We start from the raw sequence: 19,868 nt of genomic DNA on the forward strand, positions 1-19,868 counted from the left end.
GGGCGGTCCCGGTACACCGGAGTGCAGGGACCATCGGCCCTGACTGAGGGGGTGCTAGAATGGGGGTCCCGACGGTCCCGGTCTGACACCGGGGGCTGATGTCACCGGCGGGAACCGGCGCTGAGTCACGGCGGGACCGTGGGGACCGGCGGGGGGGGCAGTTCCCACGCCCCTGGGTTCATTCATTCATTCATTCATTCATTCATTCACTCACGCCCCGCGCCCCCCCCCCCCCGGTGTCCCCGTCCGGTGTCCCCGGTGGCGGCAGTCCCACCATGTCCCGGGTTCCCGTTCTCGGTGTCCCCGTTCCTGTGTCTTGTTCGGGCTCCTTACGGCGCCCCTGAGTTCCGTTCCCAGTGTCCCCATCCCGGGAGCCCCGGTCGGGCTCTCGGGGTGTTCCCAGCCCCGTTCCCGGGGTCCCGGCCGGGCTCTCAGAGGGTTCCCAGCACCATTCCCGGGGTCCCGGTGGTCACAGCCCCGTTCCCGAGGTCCTGGGGGTCCCTGTCCTGTTCCCGGTGGTCCCTGTCCCGGGGTTCTCGGTCGGCCTCTCGGGGGGCTCCCAGCACCGTTCCCGGGGTGCCGGTGGTCCCGGCCGGGCTCTCGGGGGGTTCCCCGCCCCGTTCCCGGGCTCTCGGGGGTCCCGGCCGGGCTCTCGGGGGTTCCCCGTCCCGTCCCGTCCCGGTAAACACTGCGCGGGTCGCCCCGGTTACGGCGTTCCCCGGCGGTGACGTCACCACGTCCGGCGTCCCGTGTTTACGTCGCGCGGCAACGGCCGTGACCATGGCAACGGGGGCGGGGCGGGACCACCCCGTGGGGCCGGGAAGAGGGCGGGGCAAAAAACCGAGGGGGCGGGGCTTGAGCCTCCGGATTCCCACGCGTTTCTCGGGGCTGGGGGGACACGAGGGGACATTTGGGGACATTTGGGGACGCGGCAAATCGCAGACACAAATCAGGGGTTCCCCGCGGCCCCCCGGGCCACCCTGTGCCCCCGCTGTCCCCTTGCTGTCACTCCCGGTTGTCACAAGAGTTTTTATTAAAGTGTGGGGGGAAGGGACACGGAGGGGAGGGGGGGACAACACGCACCCCCCAAGTGGGGGGAGGGGTGTGGGGGCCACCCCCAGGCCACGCCCATCCCCTCGCTGTCACCTGGGGGGGGAGTGGACAGGTGAGGCTGTCACTGCGGCTTCACTTTGGCACTTGGGAGCTTGGCCAGGACCCTGCGGGGACAGCGAGGGGTAGGGGGGGGGACACCGGGGACACCCCCGGGACCCCCCGGGACGGGGAGGGAGGGGACAGAGAAGGCACAGGGACACTCACCTGGCTCGCAGGTGGCTCAGGTGGCTCCGCACCAGACTCAGGTACTGGTCGATCTGGGCCTGGGGACATTAGGGACACAGGGGGACAGTTGGGGACATTGGGGGCAGGGGGGGCGAGGGACACACAGAGACCCCCCGGGTCCCCATGTCCTCATGTCCCCATACCTGGTGGCGCCGGTAGAGCACGGGGAAGGTGAATGCGCAGATGACACCTGGCCGGGGAATGACGTGGTGTCACCTCGGTGTCACCTCCAGTCCCCAGGCTGTCCCCACTGCCCTCATGTCCTCTTATCCCACCCCTCCATGTCCCCAGGCTGTCCCCATGTCCTCATTCCCCTGCCCCTGTGTGCCCTCACTGTCCTAGTGTCCCCCCATGTCCCCTGCAGTGTCCCCGTGTGCCCTCACTGTCCCCGTGTCCCCCCATGTCCCTGTGTCCCCTGCAGCGTCCCCATGTCCCTGTGTCCCCCCATGTCCCCTCAGTGTCCCCCCCACGTCCCCATGTCCCCTCAGTGTCCCCATGTCCCCTCAGTGTCCCCGTGTCCCCTCAGTGTCCCCACATCCCCATGTCCCCCCCATGTCCCCCCCACGTCCCCTCAGTGTCCCCCCGTGTCCCCTCGTACCCGCTCCCAGCAGGGTCAGCCCGTTGCACGCAGCCCCCACGTAGGTCAGCAGGTAGAACAGGAAGGCGAACTGCGGCCACCGCGGTGGCACCGCCACTGTCACTGGCACTGGCACTGCCACCAGCACCGCCACCCTGCCCCAAGCCCCCCCCGTGCCACCCCCGTGTCCCCTGTGCCACCCACACCCTCTGTGCCCGCCCTGTCTCCCATGTCTCCAATACCCCCCATGTGTCCCCAACGTCTCCAATGTCCCCAGTACCCCCCATGTGTCCCCAGTGCCCCCCATGCCCCTCATGTCCCCAGTGTCGCCCATGCCCCCAACACCCCCACTGTCCCTCATGTGTCCCCAATGTCCCCCATGTCCCCAACACCCTCAATGTCCTCCACACCCTCCGTGTCCCCTGTGTCCCCTGCGTGCTGCCGGTGTCACCTTGAGGGACTCGGGGACGCTGTGCACGAGGAACAGGCGGGTCAGGGTGCGTGTGGCTGTCACCACGTGTCGCGCCAGGTACCGGGCCCAGCGCTGCTGCTGCTCCGGGCTCAGCACCCCCTGCACGGCCCTGGGGACGGGGACAGGGGATGGGGGACAGTGCCGGGGACAGGGGACATGAATGAGGACAGGGACACGGACAGGGCACAGCAGCTGGGGACAGGGAACAGTGACAGGGGACACGGACAGGGGACAGGGACAGCATCAGAGGGACATGAATGGGGACAGGGAACAGCCACGGGGACAGGGACAGAGCGAGGGGGGACAAGGGGACCACAGGACCACCATGGGGATGGGGACAGGGCCACCCTGGGGGATGTCAGGGGTGACAGGGAGGGGACAGCAGGGATGTCTCCGGTGTCACTCACCGCACAGGGGGCTCCGGGGGGGAAGGGCTCAGTGACCTCAGGGCCAGCTGGCGCAGGCGCAGGGGGATGGTGACAGCCAGCACCGCCAGCGCCCCGTAGGCGCCCACCGAGATGGCGCTGAAGCGGGACAGGCACCCCAGGGCCACCAGTGCCACCAGTAAGGCCAGCGCCGAGCGCTCGGGCGCCCGCCAGTACAGCAGCTCCCATACTGAGGGGCGGGGGGACACCGTTGTCACACCAGAGACAGCAGCGTCCCCTCCCAGTGTCCCGCGGTGCCCCTTCAGAGACACCCCCAGTTCCTTACGGGAGCCCCCCCAGTGCTCCCAGTCCCAACCCAGTGCTCCTCCAGAGTCCCTCCAGTCCATCCCATTGCCTCCCACTCCCTCCCAATGCTCCCCCAGCCGTTCCCCGTTTCTCCCAGTGCCTCCCAGTTCCCCCTCCGGAGTCCCCCAGTGCTCCCAGTACTCCCAGTGCCCCTCCCCCATGCTGCACCTGGCCCCTCCATGGCTCCCGCGGGTGCTGCCGGGTTTTTAGGGGGGTCACCCCCTATTTTTAGCCGCCAATGGCGGCGGGGGCCGCGGGACCCTCCCCGAAATTGGACCCTGGGCAACCCCCCCGGCCCCGCCCCCGCGCGCCGATTGGTAGCTCACCCTGTTCGTCAGCGCGCGCCGCGCTCGCTGATTGGTCCGGGGGCGGCGGGGGCGGGGCCGAGGCTCGTGGGAGCTCCGGGGGGGCCTGGTGCGGGGCGCCCCCTGGCGGCGGGGCAGGGAGGGGCGCGGGGGCTGCTGGGAGAAAAGAATGGGGAGGGGTCTCGGGACCCCCCTCATATACCCGAACCCACCCTTGGGGACCCCCAATTTCCCCCTCAGGGAATGCCCCCGGACCCCTAGGGAACCCCAAATCTCCCCCACAGCAGCCCCAAACTCCCCCTCGGGACCCCCAAATCCCCTCTCCCATTCTCACCCGTGCTCCTGGGGGGGGGCTCCTCAACCTCGGACCCCCCCAGGTCCACCATGGCCCCCTCGGCGGGGGCCGGGGACTCCCCGGGACGTTTCTGGGGGGCCCTGGCGGCCGCTCGGGGGTCCGGCCCCCGGGGGGAGCTCAGGCGGGGGGTGCGGCCCCTTCGGGGTTCCCGGCGGCCCCGGGGTCCCGGTTCGGGCTGAGGGGGGCCCTCCCCGGCCCGGAAGGCGATGTAGGAGAAGGTGAGCTCGCGGGGGGCGTCCCGGGGGGATCCCCCCCTCCACGCCGCCGCCCTGTCCTCATCTTCATCCTCCTCCTCCTCCTCGGGGGGCTCCGGCACCGGCAGCTCGGGGAACTCCGAGTCCTCGTTGCCACCTGGATTTGGGGGTTGATTTTGGGGGTTCGGGAGGGGTTTTGGAGTTCAGGGGAAGAGTTTCGGAGTTCGGGAGGGTTTGGGGTTCGGGGGGGTGGGTCGGGGGTCCCGCTCACCCTCGGTGGAGTCCGGCGTGGTGGAGGCCGTGGACGGAGCCTCTTCTGGGGGGGCACGGGGGGGAGGGACCCCTAAACTTGGTCCACACTTCCCGGGACCCCCGGACGCGCCCCGTGTCCCGGTCCCGGTTAGTTCTGGACCCTCCATCCCGGTTTGTGCATCCCCGGGATCTCCCATCCCCGGTGTCCCATTCCCAGTGTTCCCGGTGCCTCCAAGTCCCTGTTCCCATACACCCGGTACCGGATACCTTTGTCCCCGGCACCTCCCGGTGTCCCATCCCCGGCCATGCCCGGTTCCCGCATTCCCGGCCACTCCCAATCCGCCCATCCCGTTCCATCCCCGTCCCCTCCCGGTACCGGATCCATCCCCGGTTCCTGTTGCCCCCATCCCCATCCTTCCGTGCCCGGCTCCTCCCGGTTCCCGCAGTCCCGGTTCGCCTCGGTTCGCCCCGGTCCGCTCCGGTCCCCCATCCCCGGCTGTCCCTCTCCACTCCCCTTTCCCTGCCGCCGGTACCGATTCCCGGTACCGATTCCCGATACCGATTCCCGATTCTCGATCTCCGCTACCTCCCGCATCCCGTAGCCCCTCCCGCTCCCTCCATTCCCAGCCGCTCCCCGCACCCCATTCCCGGTTCCCGGTGCCCGGTTCCCGCTTCAGCATCCCCGGCCCCTCCCGGCGCCGCCGCCCCTTCCCCTCTCCCGCTTCCCGGGGCCGCTTCCCGGGGCCGCTTCCCGGTCCGTACTGCAGTGGGCGAAGCCCAGGACCTGCCCCATGGCGGCGGCCCCCGCATGGGGCTCCCGGTCGCGCTCGGCCCCGCCGCCCCCGGGCCGGCCCCGCCGCGCATCACCGCAGCGCCATGGCGGGGCCCGAGGCCACGGACAAAGGGCGGCGGCGGCGGCGGCGGAGAGGGGCGGGGCGGGGGGCGGGACCGCACCGGAGAGCCGGGAATGGGGAACCGGCGCCGGGAACGTGCACCGGGAACCGGCACCGGGAACCGGCAGCGGGCACTGGGAACCAAGAACCGGGAACCGACAGCAGGAACCTGCAGCGGAGAGCCGGGAACCGGGCACTGGGAACCAAGAACCGGACACTGGGAACTGGGAACCGGCACTGAGAACAGGGAATTGGGAAACGGGAACCGGCATCGGGCACCACGAACCGAGAACGGATACCTGGAACCGGCACCGGGAACAGTGTACCGACCCCGGGCTCTCCGGTTCCCCTCGGAGTCACCGACACCTCCCAGTGCCCCCCCAGGGCCATCCCAGTGCCCCCCCAGGGCCATCCCAGTGCCCCCTCAGGACCATCCCAGTGCCCCCCCAGTATCTCCCAGTGCCCAGAACCGGAGAGCTCGGGGGGGACACCGGATGGATACGGGCGGAGGGACACCGGGGGGACACCGGGGGGGGGGTCCGTTGGGGGACGCTGGGGGGACACTGGACATTACTGGTCCTCAATGGGCCCCACGCGCCGCCGTTGCCGCTTTAAGGCGCCCCGGGCGGATCTCCCGTTCGCCGCCGCCGCCACCGGTACCGGGAGGGGCGGGGCCGGGAGGGCGGGGTGAGGCCCATGGGGGGCGGGGCCTCTCGCCGGGACCGGCGGGTCCGGCCCCCGCTGCCACCGGAAGGGCCCGGACCGGTCGCCACCGCCAGCATGAGGTGAGCGGGGATCGGTACTGGGAATACTGGGAGCGACTGAGAGCACCGCGCACCGGCGCTGGGAGGACCGGGGGAGGCGTTAACGGGCACGGGGGGCACTGGGGATCGGTACCGGGCGTGCTGGGAGCATTGGGAATAGGTACTGGGCGAACTGGGAGCACTGGGAGCAGCGGACAGTGGCGCGGGGGGCACTGGGAGAGCCGGTAACGGGTACTGGGCGGCTCTGGGATCGGTACCGGGGGCACTGGGGGTACTGGGAGAGCCGGTAACGGGCACTGGGCGGCCCCGCGATCTGCACTGGGGGCACTGGGGACACTGGTAACGGGCGCTTGAGGCAGCGGGCGGCGCCGGCAACGGGCACTGGGAGAACTGGGACCGGGGGTTGCGGGCGCTGGGCAGCACCGGCAGAGCCGGGATCCGGAACTGGGAGCAGTGGGAGCACCGGCAAGCGGTATTGGGAGCGCTGGGAGAACCGGGAAGTGGGACTGGGAGCGCTGGGGAAACCGGGAACTGCGACTGGGGTCACTGGGAGAACGGGGAAGTAGGACTGGGAGGGCTGGGAAAACCGGGAACTGCGACTGGGGGCACTGGGAGTACCGGGAACTGGGACTGGGGGCACTGGGAGTACCAGGAGCGAGCACAGAAAGGGACCGGAAGAACTGGGAGCGGGAAAAGAGCGCTGGGAACGGGAACTGGGAGTACTGGGACGGGCACTGGGAGCATTGGGGGCACTGCGAGGGGGCAGGGAGCGCCGGGAACGGGCACTGGGTGTACTGGGGAGCACTGGGAGCGGGCACTGGGAGCACTGGGAGCGGGCACTGGGAGTACTGGGGGGTGGGGGAGGGGCACCCAAGGGGAGAAGAGGAAGGAAAAGGGGGGGGGGGGGATGGGGAGAGGTTTTGGGGTGCAGGGTGGGGGAAGGGGGGGCAGCACCCGGGAATGCCGCAGGGTTCGGGCGGGGGGAGGGGGTCCCCGACCCGGGGGGGGTCGTCTCAATGCCACCCCCAGGGGGTCCCTAAATTAAGAGGGGGGGGGGTCCCTAAACACCAAGAGGTCCCACACGGGGGAGGGGGGATCCCCATAGAAGTGGGGTCCAGCCCCTATTGTGGGGACCCATCCCTCTTTAGAGGAGTCCAGCCGTTATTTGGGGATCTTCCCATCCCCTTTTTGGGGGATCCATCCCTTTTTTTTTGGGGGGGGGGGGTGGGGGGTGACCCACCCGTGCCCCCCCCCCCCCCCCCCCCCCTCAGCGAGCGGGTGCTGTGCTCCGCCCGGGCCTCGGTGCTGCTCTACGACGACGCCCAAAAACAGTGGGTGCCGGCGGGGGGACCCCCCCAGAGCCCCAGCTGTGTCCAGCTGTTCCATCACCCTGGCACCCTCGGCTTCCGGCTGGTGGGGCGGCGGCTGCACCCCGAGGGGCAGGTACGGGGGGGGGGGGGGGGAAAACACACACACACACCTGGGGAGCACCCGCGGGGCAGGGGGCAGCCCTTTTTTGGGGGGGTTGGGGATTTTTTTGTGGTTTGGGGGAGTGGGTCTGTGGTTTTGGAGGTTTTTCTGTAATTCTTGCACTCCATGACTTTTTGGGGAGGTGTGACTTCCTGTGACACCTTTAACCGGGAGGGGGGGGGGGGGGGTAGGGGGTGTTGTCACCCATGGTTTTGGGGAGGGGGGCTCCATGACACCCCTACGATTTCGGGGGGGATCTCTCCGCTTTGTCCGCCTTCCCCAGGTGGTGCTGAACTGTCCCCTGGCGCGGGGGCTGCGCTACAGCCAGGCCACCTCCCAGTTCCACCAGTGGCGCGAGGGCCGGCGGGTCTGGGGGCTCAGCTTCGCGGCCCCCCCCGAGGCTGCCCAGTTCGCCTCGGCCGTGCTGGGAGCGCTGCAGGCACTGGAGCAGGGTGGGTCTGGGGGGGTCCCCGAGTCCTGGGTACCCCCCAAAATCACCTCTGTGTGTTCCTTGACCCCTCAAATTCACCTTTGTGTGTCCCCCAAATTCACCTCTGTGTGCCACTCCTGCCCAAAATCACCTTTGTGTGTCCCCCAAATTCACCTCTGTGTGCCCCTCCTGCCCAAAATCACCTTTGTGTGTCCCCCAAATTCACCTCTGTGTGTCCCCCCGCCCCCCCAGGCACCCCCCTGTCCTGGCCCGACCCCGATGGTTCCACCCCGGTCCAGCCGGAGCAGCAGGACAGGTGAGGGGAACGCCGAATTTTTTTTTTTTTTTTTTTGGAGGGGGGCACTTGGACATCCTCATGGGGGATTTTTCGGGGGTGCTAACTCTCTGTCCCGCCCCCCCCCCAGGCCAGTAATGGATGAGTCCGAGCGCCGTGGGACGGCTGCAGGTGGGTGAGAGGGGCGGGGGGCTTCACCCTGACCCCCTCCCCCCAAAAATTCTTCCTTTCCCCCCCCCCCCATTGACCTCCTCTCCCAAATTTTTTCCCCCCAGTGGCGCCCCCAGGAGCCTCTCCCCCCCCTCCCCTCGGCCCTCCCCCACCTCCGGGCCCCCCCCCGCCCCCGGGGCCCCCTCCCCCCCAAGCCCCGGGGGTGCCCCCGGCCCCACCATTGCCGGAGGGGGGGGGACCCGGGGGCGTTCCCGGGGGGGTCTCCGGCTTTGCCGCTGCCATCGCGGGGGCCAAACTCAGGAAAGTCGGGAAGGTGAGTGTTGGGGGAGGGGTGTGTGTAATTAATTAATTAATATTAATTAATATTAATTAATATTAATTAAGTTACATTAAGTTAACAGGGTGGGGGGTATTGAATAGGGGGTGTCCCTCCTCACCCCCGTTTGTCCCATCAGGATGAGACCCCGAGTGGGGGTCCCACCCCTATTCCCCCCCCCAAAACCGATGGGGCCCCCCCACCCCGGGCCGGCGGTGGGGGGCTGATGGAGGAGATGAGCGCCATGCTGGCCCGCAGGTGAGGAGGGGGCGGTCCAGTTTGGGGGAGGGGGGGGATCCCTCAATTCCCACCTGACCCCCTCTCCCACCTTTCCCAGGAGAAAAGCCACGGAGGCGCCAAAGAAGGACGATGATGTCACCAACGTCAGTATGACAAACCCCCCCCCAAAAAAAAAAACAATTTTGGGGAGGGTGTTTCTGTGTTTCTGTTTCCCCCCCCCCCCTCGTCTCAGCCCCCTCCCCAAATTTCGCCCTCCCTCCCCATTTTGTGTCCCCGCAGGAGGAGGCGGAGCCGGGCGCGAGGACGGCGGGGCCGGCACCGGGTGAGCGCGCGGACTACAACCCCCAGCATGCACCGCGGTGGGGGCGCGCGGCCGGGCACGGTGCGCGCGCGCGGGGCACGGTGGGAGCTGTAGTTCTAACCAAAAAAAAAGCTTTGGCGGGAAACCGGGTGGGTTCCCGGGGGCTTTTTTTGGGGTGGGGGAGAATTGCCAGCCCCCCCCCCCCCCGTCTTGTCCCCACAGAGCCCGTACGGAGGCCCTGGGAAAAATCCAGCTCCACCTTGCCCAGGTGGGTTTTGGGGGTGCTTGGGAGGGGAGATGTTTTTATAAGGGGGGGGCCCTGTGGTGGTCCCCAATTCATTTCATCTCCGCCCCCCCCCACCCAAGGATGAAATCAGCCGTTCCAGCTGCCCCCACCGAGTCCCACAGTGAGCTGGACCTGGAGCGATTCAAACTGGTACCAGTTTGGGGTGGCGTTGGAGGGGTGGGATTTGGAGGTGGGGGGGGGGTCTGTGGTGTGCCCCCCCCTCACCTCGTGCCGCCCCCCACCCCCAGGAGCTGCTGGAGGAGGTGCGGAGGGAGCTGCAGAAGATGAAGGAGGAGATCATCGAAGGTGGGGGAGGGGGCTCTGGGGAAATGGGGGGAGGGTCGCAGGGGCGTCATTGGGGGAGGGGGGGGCGTGACAAGAGCCCCTCCCCCGACCCTTTTTCTGTCTATCCCCCCCCAGCGTTTGTGATGGAGCTGCGGAAGCGGAACGGGCCCTGACCCCCCCCCCCCCCCCATGCCCTTCATGCCACGAGCCCGGATTTTTGGGGGGAGGGGGGGTGGAAGGGTGTGTCCCCCCCCTTTCCCCTCAACACCCCCCTCACCATTTCACCCCCTCACCACCCTGGGGGCTCCGGGCTGCATCCCCCAGGCTGTGCCTTACCAGCGGGGGGGGCCCCGAGCCCCCCTACCCACACTGTGCTCCCCCACCGCCAATCGGGGACCCCGATTTTACACTTGGGGGGGATGGGAAAAAGGGGAAACTCCCCTCTCCTGATTTCCCACGCCCCCTTCCCCCTCCCGGGGACTTTTTAAAGCCACTTTTGGGTTTTTCACTTTTTTTTTTTTCGGTTATTTTGGGGTGGGGGGGGGGGATTCCCCCACCCGGCACCAATAAAGAATTTTCTACGGGACCCTCGTGGTTTTGGGGGGTCCCTGGGGGGGGGGGGGGGGGGGGGGGGGCTGGGTTTTAATGACCACACCCCCAGCAGAGGAAGCCCCACCCACTCCACAAATCCCTCAGCACCTCCCACCAATCACCGCTCTCCTGCTCATCTGGCCCCACCCCATCACACTGACCACGCCCATGTGACACACCCTGTTTAGCCACGCCCACCCCCTGTTAACCCCACCCCTTAAAGGCACTGCGGGGCAGAACACGGAAGCGCTTTAATGCGTGGGGGTGTGGCCTGTCGTGACAGGGGCGTGGCCTGTCGGGACAGGGGCGTGTCCAGAACCGGTGGGGGTGTGTCCAGAACCTACAGGGGTGGGGTTAACCCCTGCAGCGCCATTCACAGCTTGAGTGTGGGTGTGTCCTGAGGTTCCCTGGGCGTGTCCAGCCCCACCCTGGGCGTGTCCAGCCCCACCCTGGGCGTATCCCTGGGCCCGCAGCTCCTCCAGGTCCCTCTGGAGCTGCTCAAGGCCGTGCCGGAGGTCGCTCAGGGTCTGCTCCAGGTGCTCCTCGCGGCGCCGGCTCTGCCCCGCCTGCCGCAGGTACTCGAGGTAGAGGCAGAGCCCCCCAACCCCGAAGACCAGCGCCTCCCCCAGCAGCTCTGCCCCCAGCTCAGCTGCTGCCTCCTCGTTCAGGGGCTTCACGGCGGCCCCCCGGAAGCCAAGCAGGCGCATCTTGGTTCGCATCTCTACCCAGTGGTAAACTGGGGGGGTATTGGAAATGTGTTAGTGGGCCCTGAAATTGGGGTGGTCCCCAAAACACGGCTGGGAGCATGCCCGGGTTCAGCCCAAATAAAATAAATTATCCCCCAAAAGTCCAGTGGTAAATCACCCCCGCAAATCAATCCACAGATCAGCCCCAAAATCCTGTCACGGATCCGGCCATAAATCCCGTCCCGCAAGCCAACCCCCAAATCTAGCCCCAAATCCAGTCATAAATCCCCCTCAAACCAACCCCAGATCCTCCCCGAAAATCCTGTTACAGATTCCCTCCAAATCCAGCCATAAATCACCCCCAAACCAAACCCCAAATCCCCCCAAAATCCAGCCTCAGACATCCCCAAATCCCCTCCAAATCGCTCCCCCCCCCCCAAATCCAGCCATAGACGCCCCCAAACCCACCCCCCTGGAACAGCGTCCCCACGTGTCCCCTATGTCCTTGTCACCCCACCAGGACACCTCAGACCCCTCCCCACTCACACCGGGTACACCAAGGGCCTGGAAGGAGGAGGAGGGGCTGGGGCAGGGTCCCACCAATGTCCCCAGGTGTCCCCTCAATGTCCCCAGCCGTCCCTCCCATGACCCCAGGTGTCCCCCCAGTGTCCGCAGGTGTCCCACCCTTGTCCCCAAGTGTCCCCACACCCCCGTGACCCCTCCCTGACCCCCGCCCCTGATCCCGGCCCAGCCCGGCGGGTCCGGGGCTGTGTCCCCCCGTGTCCCCCTCTGTCCCCGGGTGTCCCCAGGCCCCCCCCGGGGGTGTCACTCACGCTGGGCGGGGGGCAGGCAGATGTAGGTGCGGAAGAAGGGGGACGCGCGCGCTCCCGCTTTGATGCGCGCGGCCAGGGGCCGGCTGAGCTGGCGCGCGCCCAGCGTCAGCAGCTTGGCCAGCGGGAACGCGCCCGCCACCATGCTTGGGGGGGGTGGGTGGGCGGCGCGCGGTAATGACGTCACGGGCGCGCCTCGGCGGAGAGCGGGGGCGCGCCTCGGGTTGGACACGCCCCCTTCCCCCGCCGTGGGTGGCGCCTCCTGGCGGACTCGCGAGGCCCTTGTGTGGGACAAGCCCCCTTGTCCTGAGGACACGCCCACAGGGCTGGGGGTGATGGGGGACACTGGGGGACACTGGGGGGGACACTGGAGGGGTGGAGACTGCGGGACACTGGGGGGGACACTGGGGATACTGGGGGACACTAGGGGAAACCGGGACATCTGGGGGGGTGGAGACTGCGGGACTCTGGGACACACCTGGGGGGACACTGGGGACACTGGGAGACACCTGGAGGGACACTGGGGGGAAACTGGGGGACATGTGTGCCGGACACTGAGGGACACTGGGACATCTGGAGGTGGGGGGGGGGGAACACTGCGGGACACTGGGATACACCTGAGGGGACACTGGGGACACTAGGGGACAGTGGGACAGCTGTGATGGACGCTGGGACACTGGGAGAACACCGGGGGGACACTGGGGAGACACCTGGGGGACACTGGGGGACAATGGGGGACATTGGGGGACAATGGGACAGCTGTGGAAGACACGTGGGGACACTGGGACATCTCGGGGGGCACTGGGACACAGGTGGGAAACACCTGTGGGACAATGGGACACCCGTGAGGGTGGGCTGGGGCACGCCTGGCTGACATCCGGATGACACTGGGATCCCCGTAGGTGACACTGGGACCCCACTGGTGACACCGAGGCTCCTCCCGCGCCCCCCGCCCCTCCCGGGGGCGGTCCTAGCCCCTGCCGGTGCCACCCGAGGGTGACAGAGCCACGCGCGGATCAGGGACCGGGAACACCGGGGCGGGGGAGGGGGTGGCACTGTCACCACAGCCCCGGGACACTCCGGGACCACCCCAGGGGCCACCAGGCATCCCCCAGGGGCCACCATGGGCCAGCGGGCAGCGACCCCCGCCCCGCTGAGCCACGTCCCGTCCGGAGCAGAGGTGAGACCCCCCCCCAATGTCCCCCCGATGTCCCTTGATGTCCCTTGCTGTTCCCCCGCGGTCCCTCGATGCCCCAAACTGCCCTCTACTGTCCCCCCGATGTCCCCTCCGATGTCCCTGCTGCTGTCCCCGCCGGTGTCCCCCGATGTCCCCCCGTTGTCCTCCACTGTCCCCCCCGATGTCCCTCACTGTACTCCTGCTGTCCCCCGACGTCCCCGCCACTGTCCCCTCTGTCCCCCCCGATATCTCCTCGATGTCCCCCGATGTCCCCCCGCTGTCCCCGCCGGTGTCCCCCCCGATGTCCCCCGATGTCCCCGCTGTCCCCCCAGGAGCGCTCCGCCCAGGCCACCGTGGTCGCGTGGCGCCAGTACCGCCAGGCGTGCGAGCTGCACCTGCGCCTGGCCCCGCCCCCTCCAGGTAGGTGAGCCGCGACACCTTGGGGACACCGGGGACACCCCAGGGGACATCCCTAACCCCACCTGACCCCCCCCCCCCCCCCCCCCCCAGGACCCGTCTGCAACCGCAGCTTCGACCTGTACGCGTGCTGGGGGGACGCTGTCCCCAACAGCACCGCCACTGTCCCCTGCCCCTGGTACCTGCCCTGGTACCACCGAGGTAACGGCGACACCCCGAGGGTCCCCGCGGGGGGACACGGGTGACAGAGCGGGACAGCGGTGACAGCGGTGTCACAGTGCAGGGCGGGGTGGTGGCGCGGCGCTGCGGCCCCGACGGGCGCTGGGTGACAGATGACAGCGGCAGGCCCTGGCAGGACAATTCCCAGTGCGAGGACCTGGCACAGGTGCAGCCGCTGCAGGTGGGGACAGCGCGGGGACGCTGCGGGGACAAAGGGGGGACAGGACGGGGGAGGGGGGTCGCAGGGGAGTGACGCTGTCGGGGACAGCGGGGGTGACCCAGCGGGGGTGACACCGTGGGGGTGACACCGTGGGGGTGACACCGTGGGGGTGCCGCCACGCTGGGCGGCGCCGCGTGCTGAGTGTCGCGCTCCCTTTGTCACGCTGTGCCCCCCGTGTCGCGCTGCGCGCTGCGTGTGTCACACTGCGCTCCGTGTGACACCGCGCGACACCGCGCGGCGCCTCGTGCCACGCTGCGCCGGCACGTGTGTCACACCCTGTGTCGCGCTGTGCCGTGCCCCGTGTCCCCCGTGACGTGTCCCCTGCCATGTCCCTTGTCTCGGGCTGTCGCCTGTACCCGTGTCCCCTGTCCCGGGCTGTCCCCTGTTCCGTGCTGTTCCCTGTCCCCGTGTCCCCGTCCCCTGTCCCCGCAGCGCCAGGCGTGGCTGCTGGAGCAGTTCCGCCTCCTCTACACCGTGGGATATTCCCTGTCCCTTGTCGCGCTGGTGGTGGCGCTGCTGCTGCTGCTGCTGCTCAGGTACGGGCACACCTGGGGGGGCTGTGTCACACCTGAGGGGGCTGGGTTACACCGGGGGGGAGGGCTGTGTCACCTCAGGGGCACTGTCACCTGTGTGTGCCGCTGCCCCCCGAGGGGGTGTCACCCTGGCGGTGTCCCCGTGTCACCCAGAGCCGTGTCCCCGTGACACCCGTGTGGTGTCCCCGTGTCCCCGCAGGCGCCTGCGCTGCACGCGGAACCTGATCCACGCCAACCTCTTCGTGTCCTTCGCCCTCCGCGCCGGCGCCATCCTGACCCGGGACGCGCTGCTGCCCCACGGCCACGGCCACGGCCACGGCCACCCCCTGCAGCTGCTGGGCATGCAGGTGGGCACGGGGGGACACCCACGGGGACACCCGGGGGAGAGGGCGACACGCCCGGGAACACCCGCGAAACGGGGGGACATGGACGGAACACAGGGAGAACCCACGGAGACACCTGTGGGAGGGAGGGGACACTCACGGGAGCGGGTGACACGCACGGGGGGAGGCTGGGGGGAGCACACGGGGACATCCACCGCAGCAGGGGACACCGGGGTGGCTGTCACACGCTGCCGCCCCGGGCCGGTCTGTGGCGGGGCGGGGAGGGGACAGTGGTGTCGCCGCAGGCGGGCCCCGCGTGTCGCGTGGCGCAGAGCCTGGCCCAGTACTGCGTGGGAGCCAACTACGCGTGGGCCATGGCCGAGGGGCTCTTCCTGCTCCGCCTCCTGCTCGCCACCTCGGGTCGCCGCTGCCTGCCCGCCTTCCTGCTCCTCGGCTGGGGTGCGACACGTCCCTGTCACCTGTGTCACCTGTGTCACCGTGTCACCTGTGTCACTGTGTCACCTGTGTCACCGTGTCACCGTGTCATTGTGTCACCTTTGTCACTATTTCACCTCCTGTGCCTTTGTGTCCCCCAGCCCCCCTGACCAGGTGTGTATCCCGTCCCCACCAGGTGTCCCCGTGCTCTTCGTGGTCCCCTGGGTTGTTCTGCGCTACCTGTACGAGAACGAGGGGTGAGGCCACCTGTCCCCCGCCTTGTCCCCGCCCTGTCCCCTCTGAGGGACGGCGGTCACATAGGTGACACCCCCCAGGTGTTGGGAGCGCAACGAGAAGGTGGCGGTGTGGTGGGTGATCCGCTGTCCCATCCTGGTTGCTGTCGCGGTGGGTGACATCGCAGCGGGGGTGGCAGTGTCCCCTCCCCACCCAGGGGTGTCACCGCAGGTGTCCCCTCCCCTCGCCCAGGTGAATTTCGTGGTTTTCGTGCGAATCGTCCGGATCCTGGTGGCCAAAGTGCGCGCGCATCAGGTGTCCCGCGGGGACACGCGGCTCAGGTGCGGACATGGGGTGGGGGGTGCACGGGAACACCTGGGGCAGGTGGGGACACCAGGTCCCTGAGGTCTTCCTCCATTCCTGGGTGCGTCCCTAGCGGTGTCCCTTCCCTGTCTGTCCCCAAATCTCCCTGGGCGTGCCCCCACGGATGTCGCCGTGCCCGGAGGTGTTCCTGGGTGTCCCCAGCAGTGTCCCCCCGTGTCCCCCCGTGTCCCCAGGCTAGCTCGCTCCACGCTGACGCTGATCCCGCTGCTGGGCGTGCACGAGGTGGTTTTTGCCCTGGCCGGTGAGGGCGAAGGTGGTGGCGGCCTGAGGCTGGCGCGGCTCTGCCTGCACCTGCTGCTCACCTCGGCGCAGGTGAGGGGACACCGGGGGGGCATGGTAATTAGTGGGGTTAATTAGGGTCATTTGGGAGGGTAATGGCTTTCCCAGGAGCCCCCCAGGTGTCCCCATGTCCATTCCCCTCCCCGCACAGGGTCTGGTCGTCAGCGTCCTGTACTGCTTTACCAACAAGGAGGTGCGTCACGACCCGGGCATGTCGCGATAGGTGGCGGCACTTATCGCGACCGCGGTGCCACATGTCGCGACATGCCGCCCGCAGGTGCAGGCTGAGGTCCGCCGGGGGTGGCAACGGTGCCGTCTGGGCGTCCCCGGCCCCCCCAGAGCCCCCCCGAGGGGTCGCTCCCGGCGGGGCCAGCGCCCGGTGGCCGAGAGCGGCTGCTGAGGGGGCAGGGGGCACCAGTGGGTACTGGGGGGACACCTGGGGGGGCAATCTGGGGGTGTTGGGGGAGGCGACTCTCCAAGAGTTTGAGCTGCTGGGGGTGTTCTGGGTCAATTTGGGGCAAAATCTGATGGATTTAGGTGTTGGGGGGGAGGGCTCAATGCCTTGGGGTCCAGCGGGGGGGGTATCGGAGGGGACACCTTGGGGACACGAGGGGTCTCCCCAGGTTTGTACTCTAAAAATAAAACGACCACGTGACACACAGGGGTGCTGCGCAGTCATTTTGGGAGAGGGGGGGATCACTGGGGGGGTACGGGGAGATTGTGAAGGGAACTACAACTCCCAGCATGCCCCGCAGCGCGGTGCCGGACGTCACGGCTGGGGACTACAATTCCCACCGGCGCCCGGAGCGGCGCAGGCGCGGAGCTTGGCGGCCGCGAGCGCAGGCGCGGAGGGGCACCCCGGAAGCGGCCGGAGAGGCGGAGCGGCCGCGCCCGGCACTGCCCGGTGAGCGGGGGAGGGGCGGCGGCACCGGGTGGGGCCCGGCCAGCGCGGGAGGGGGAGGGACGTGGACTCGGGGCGTCGCGGGACGCCCCGGGGAGCGGTCGGGCCTGCGGGTCGGTGGCTGAGAGCAGCCACGGGGCCTAACGGAGGGGACGGCGGGGGCTCGGGGGGGATTCCGGTGCGACGCTGAGAACCGGCGCGGGGGGACGGCGCAGCTCAATCGACACGCGGGGTGCGCCCGGTGGGTCTGGTGTTGTCTGCGCGCCCCCGGCGTAGCGGGGCCGGGCCTGATAACGCATCCCCCCCGCCGGACACCGGCGCCGGTTCCCCCCCCGGGCCCACGCGGGACCGGGACCGCGGCGCGGGCAGGGCGGGGCCGCAAGGCCGCGCCCCCGCGAGGCCACGCCCGTCGCCCCCGGCCACGCCCCGGCCGCGCCGCGCGCCGCCGTCCATATATGGGCATGGCCCGAACGCCATGCGCTGATTGGCCGCCGGTCGGGCGCGCGCGGAGTGGAAGGCGTTAAACGGGCGGGGCGAGGCGTGGCCTCTACGGGGGGCGGGGCGTGAGGAGGGGCGGGGGCTAGGGGCTCGGGGGGCGGGGCTTGCGGCGCGCGTGGGTAGAGGACACAGCCCCGCGATGTCCCCGAGTGTCCCCCCCGTGTCCCTGAGTGTCCTCCCCGTGTCCCTGAGTGTCCCGGAGTGTCCCCCCTGTGTCCCCCTGCCGTCATCCGCCGTCTCTCCGCAGGCCCGGGCGGCCCCGGCGGCGTGGCCGTGCCATGCGGTGCTGATGGAGCCCAACGCCTTCCCGCAGCTGCAGCTGTGGTGCCCGCGGCCCTTCGGCACCTTCTCGCAGAACAAGCCATGCGCCCCCGCCGGGGCTGCCCCCGCAGCTCCCCGCAAACCCCTGGGCTGCCGCCCCTCCGAGAACACCCCCCCGGAGCCCCCCGAGCCCGGCCCAGTGCCGGCAGCCACAGCCGAGGACGGGCGGGTGCTGCTGGACACTTGGTACGTCATCAAGCCGGGCAACACCAAGGAGAAGGTGGCTTTCTTCGTGGCCCACCAGTGCGGCACCGGCAGCACCGGCGGCGGCGGCGGCCGCGCCAGCACCATGAAGGTCAAGGGCAACTGGGGCAGCGATAGCTCCAAGGCCAAGCGGCGCCGGCGCTGCCACGACCCCAAGGCTGTTCCAAACCCGCCCTGGGCCGCCAGCACTGGCAACACCCCCAAGGAAACTCCTAAGGACACCCCCAAGGACACCCCCAGCGACACCACCGGGGACAGTGCCGGCGACACCCCGGACCTGCTGTCGGTGGCGGAGATGGTGGCGCTGGTGGAGCGGCGGGCGGCGCTGGCCCTGCAGAGCCTGCCCCGGCCCTGCGACGCTCCGGCCCCGCTGGTGCTGCTGGAGGCGCCGGGTGGCCCCGAGTGCCGGCGCGTGGCCGCGGCTGTGGCCCAGTTCGAGTCGCAGCAGCAGCACCGGGAGCGCGGTGGGGCCCGGCCCAACGGGCTCTGCCGAGGCGGCCCCAACGCCGCCGAATGTGCCACGGGCTCGGCGGCGGCTGCAGCGGGGCCCGGCGAGGTGCGGATCGCCTTCCGCATCTCCAGCGGGCGCGAGCATCCCCGCGCGGCCACCACGGCCACCAGTGCCGTCCCCGAGCGTCCCCGCGCGCTGGGCGCCAAGGACCAGATCACCTGTGACCTGTACCGGCTGGTCAGCCCGGCGCGCGCCGGCGTGGAACTGCTGCTGGCTGCCAAAGGGGACAAGGACGGCGCCGACGAGACGGCCGCAGCGGCGACCGAAGCAAGCGCCGGCGTCGCCGAGGGTCCGACGGCACCACGGGACTGCACATCCGGCTTCCACGTGGACGTGGTGGTGACAGGCGTGGTGGACCAGTGCGTGTTCTTTGGCAAGGACAGTGCCAAGCAGGTTACGGAGGAGACGGTGCGGCTGCCGGATGAGCCGCCTCCGCCGGGACAGCTGTTCCTGCTGCCTGGGCAGCCCGAGGAGCCGGTGGCCACCACGGCGGCGCCGGGCCGGGAGGCGTCCGGTGACCCGGCGCTGTGCCGGTTGTACCGCCACGTGTCTCACGATTTCCTGGAGATCCGCTTCAAGATCCAGCGGCTGCTGGAGCCGCGGCAGTACATGCTGCTGCTGCCCGAGCACGTCATGGTGAAGATCTTCAGCTACCTGCCCACGCAGGCGCTGGCCGCCCTCAAGTGCTCGTGCCACTACTTCAAGTCCATCATCGAGACTTTTGGCGTGCAGGCCACGGATTCCCGGTGGAACCGCGACCCGCTGTACCGGGACGACCCCTGCAAGCAGTGCAAGAAGCGCTACGAGCGCGGGGACGTGTCGCTGTGCCGCTGGCACCCCAAGCCCTACCACCATGACCTGCCCTACGGCCGCTCCTACTGGATGTGCTGCCGCCGGCCGGACCGGGATGCGCCCGGCTGCCGGACGGGGCTGCACGACAACAACTGGGTGCACCCGGCCGGCCGCAGGGAGGAGGGCAGGTGAAGGACAGGGACGGACGGATGGACAAACGGATGGGCGGTCGGCTCCGGGGGTGGGGAACGGGAAGGGGCCACAGAAGGATGGAAAAAAAAGGAATGGAATGGTCAAGTGTGGAATTGTGGAAGGGAGAGGAGGGACGGGGTGGGGTGGCCTTAGGGGTGGCGATGTTCCCAGCTGGGCTGGTGGCCCCAGGGAGGGTGACGTTTCCCTCCAGGGTGGTGGTCCCATGGAGGACAGTGGGGACAGCTCATGGTGAGGTTCACAATGGCGCTGGTGGCCTCATGGAGGGTGGCATTCCCCTCCAGGGTGGTGGCCTCATGTGGTGACAGCCCAGCAGGGCTGGTGCCAGGGAAAGGGGTGGCCCCCCAGGCTGGGGTGTCCCTCAGAACGGTGACAACACTGCCCACGTGACAGCCCCACAGAAGGGCTGGTGGCACTGGGGAGGGTGG

The 19,868-nt window shown here is 69.2% G+C and overlaps 5 protein-coding genes across 6 annotated transcripts; 3 read left to right on the forward strand and 2 right to left on the reverse strand.

Moving 5' to 3' along the window:
• Positions 1-1,174: 1,174 nt before the first annotated feature.
• RTN2 (reticulon 2) lies at positions 1,175-5,017 on the reverse strand. Its single transcript, XM_062512457.1, has 10 exons — positions 4,987-5,017; positions 4,244-4,288; positions 3,758-4,129; positions 3,445-3,579; positions 2,795-3,002; positions 2,367-2,496; positions 1,937-2,006; positions 1,482-1,528; positions 1,318-1,376; positions 1,175-1,217 (listed from the first exon to the last, which is right to left on the reverse strand). The coding sequence occupies exons 1-10, from the start codon at positions 5,015-5,017 to the stop codon at positions 1,175-1,177; spliced, it is 1,140 nt and encodes a 379-aa protein (XP_062368441.1).
• An 814-nt stretch (positions 5,018-5,831) lies between these two features.
• VASP (vasodilator stimulated phosphoprotein) lies at positions 5,832-10,193 on the forward strand. Of its 2 annotated transcripts, none has more exons than XM_062512482.1 (13): positions 5,832-5,902; positions 7,153-7,324; positions 7,635-7,806; positions 8,016-8,097; positions 8,207-8,247; positions 8,352-8,560; positions 8,703-8,821; positions 8,901-8,946; positions 9,083-9,125; positions 9,327-9,372; positions 9,471-9,540; positions 9,639-9,696; positions 9,811-10,193. In XM_062512482.1, exons 1-13 carry the CDS (start codon positions 5,898-5,900, stop codon positions 9,846-9,848), a joined length of 1,101 nt encoding a protein of 366 aa, XP_062368466.1. In that variant the 5' UTR covers positions 5,832-5,897; the 3' UTR covers positions 9,849-10,193. The 2 variants fall into 2 exon arrangements, with proteins under 2 accessions (XP_062368466.1, XP_062368467.1); XM_062512483.1 differs by having other exon boundaries at positions 7,635-7,803; positions 8,034-8,097.
• A 324-nt stretch (positions 10,194-10,517) lies between these two features.
• Positions 10,518-11,927, reverse strand: OPA3 (outer mitochondrial membrane lipid metabolism regulator OPA3). The gene is made up of 2 exons (XM_062512509.1): positions 11,786-11,927; positions 10,518-11,002 (listed from the first exon to the last, which is right to left on the reverse strand). Exons 1-2 carry the CDS (start codon positions 11,925-11,927, stop codon positions 10,518-10,520), a joined length of 627 nt encoding a protein of 208 aa, XP_062368493.1.
• A 978-nt stretch (positions 11,928-12,905) lies between these two features.
• On the forward strand, positions 12,906-16,403 carry GIPR (gastric inhibitory polypeptide receptor). Its single transcript, XM_062512494.1, is given in 13 exon segments — positions 12,906-12,962; positions 13,292-13,379; positions 13,470-13,612; positions 13,615-13,776; positions 14,248-14,351; positions 14,548-14,695; positions 14,977-15,130; positions 15,303-15,363; positions 15,442-15,511; positions 15,593-15,681; positions 15,898-16,036; positions 16,155-16,196; positions 16,281-16,403. Coding segments are annotated over 13 exon segments (1,380 nt in total).
• A 157-nt stretch (positions 16,404-16,560) lies between these two features.
• Positions 16,561-19,486, forward strand: FBXO46 (F-box protein 46). Its single transcript, XM_062512458.1, has 3 exons — positions 16,561-16,570; positions 16,759-16,907; positions 17,650-19,486. The coding sequence occupies exons 1-3, from the start codon at positions 16,561-16,563 to the stop codon at positions 19,420-19,422; spliced, it is 1,932 nt and encodes a 643-aa protein (XP_062368442.1). The 3' UTR covers positions 19,423-19,486.
• The last annotated feature ends 382 nt before the right edge of the window (positions 19,487-19,868 follow it).

The sequence above is a fragment of the Cinclus cinclus genome, chromosome 37 (genome assembly GCF_963662255.1).
Source record: "Cinclus cinclus chromosome 37, bCinCin1.1, whole genome shotgun sequence".
Lineage (NCBI taxonomy): Eukaryota > Metazoa > Chordata > Aves > Passeriformes > Cinclidae > Cinclus > Cinclus cinclus.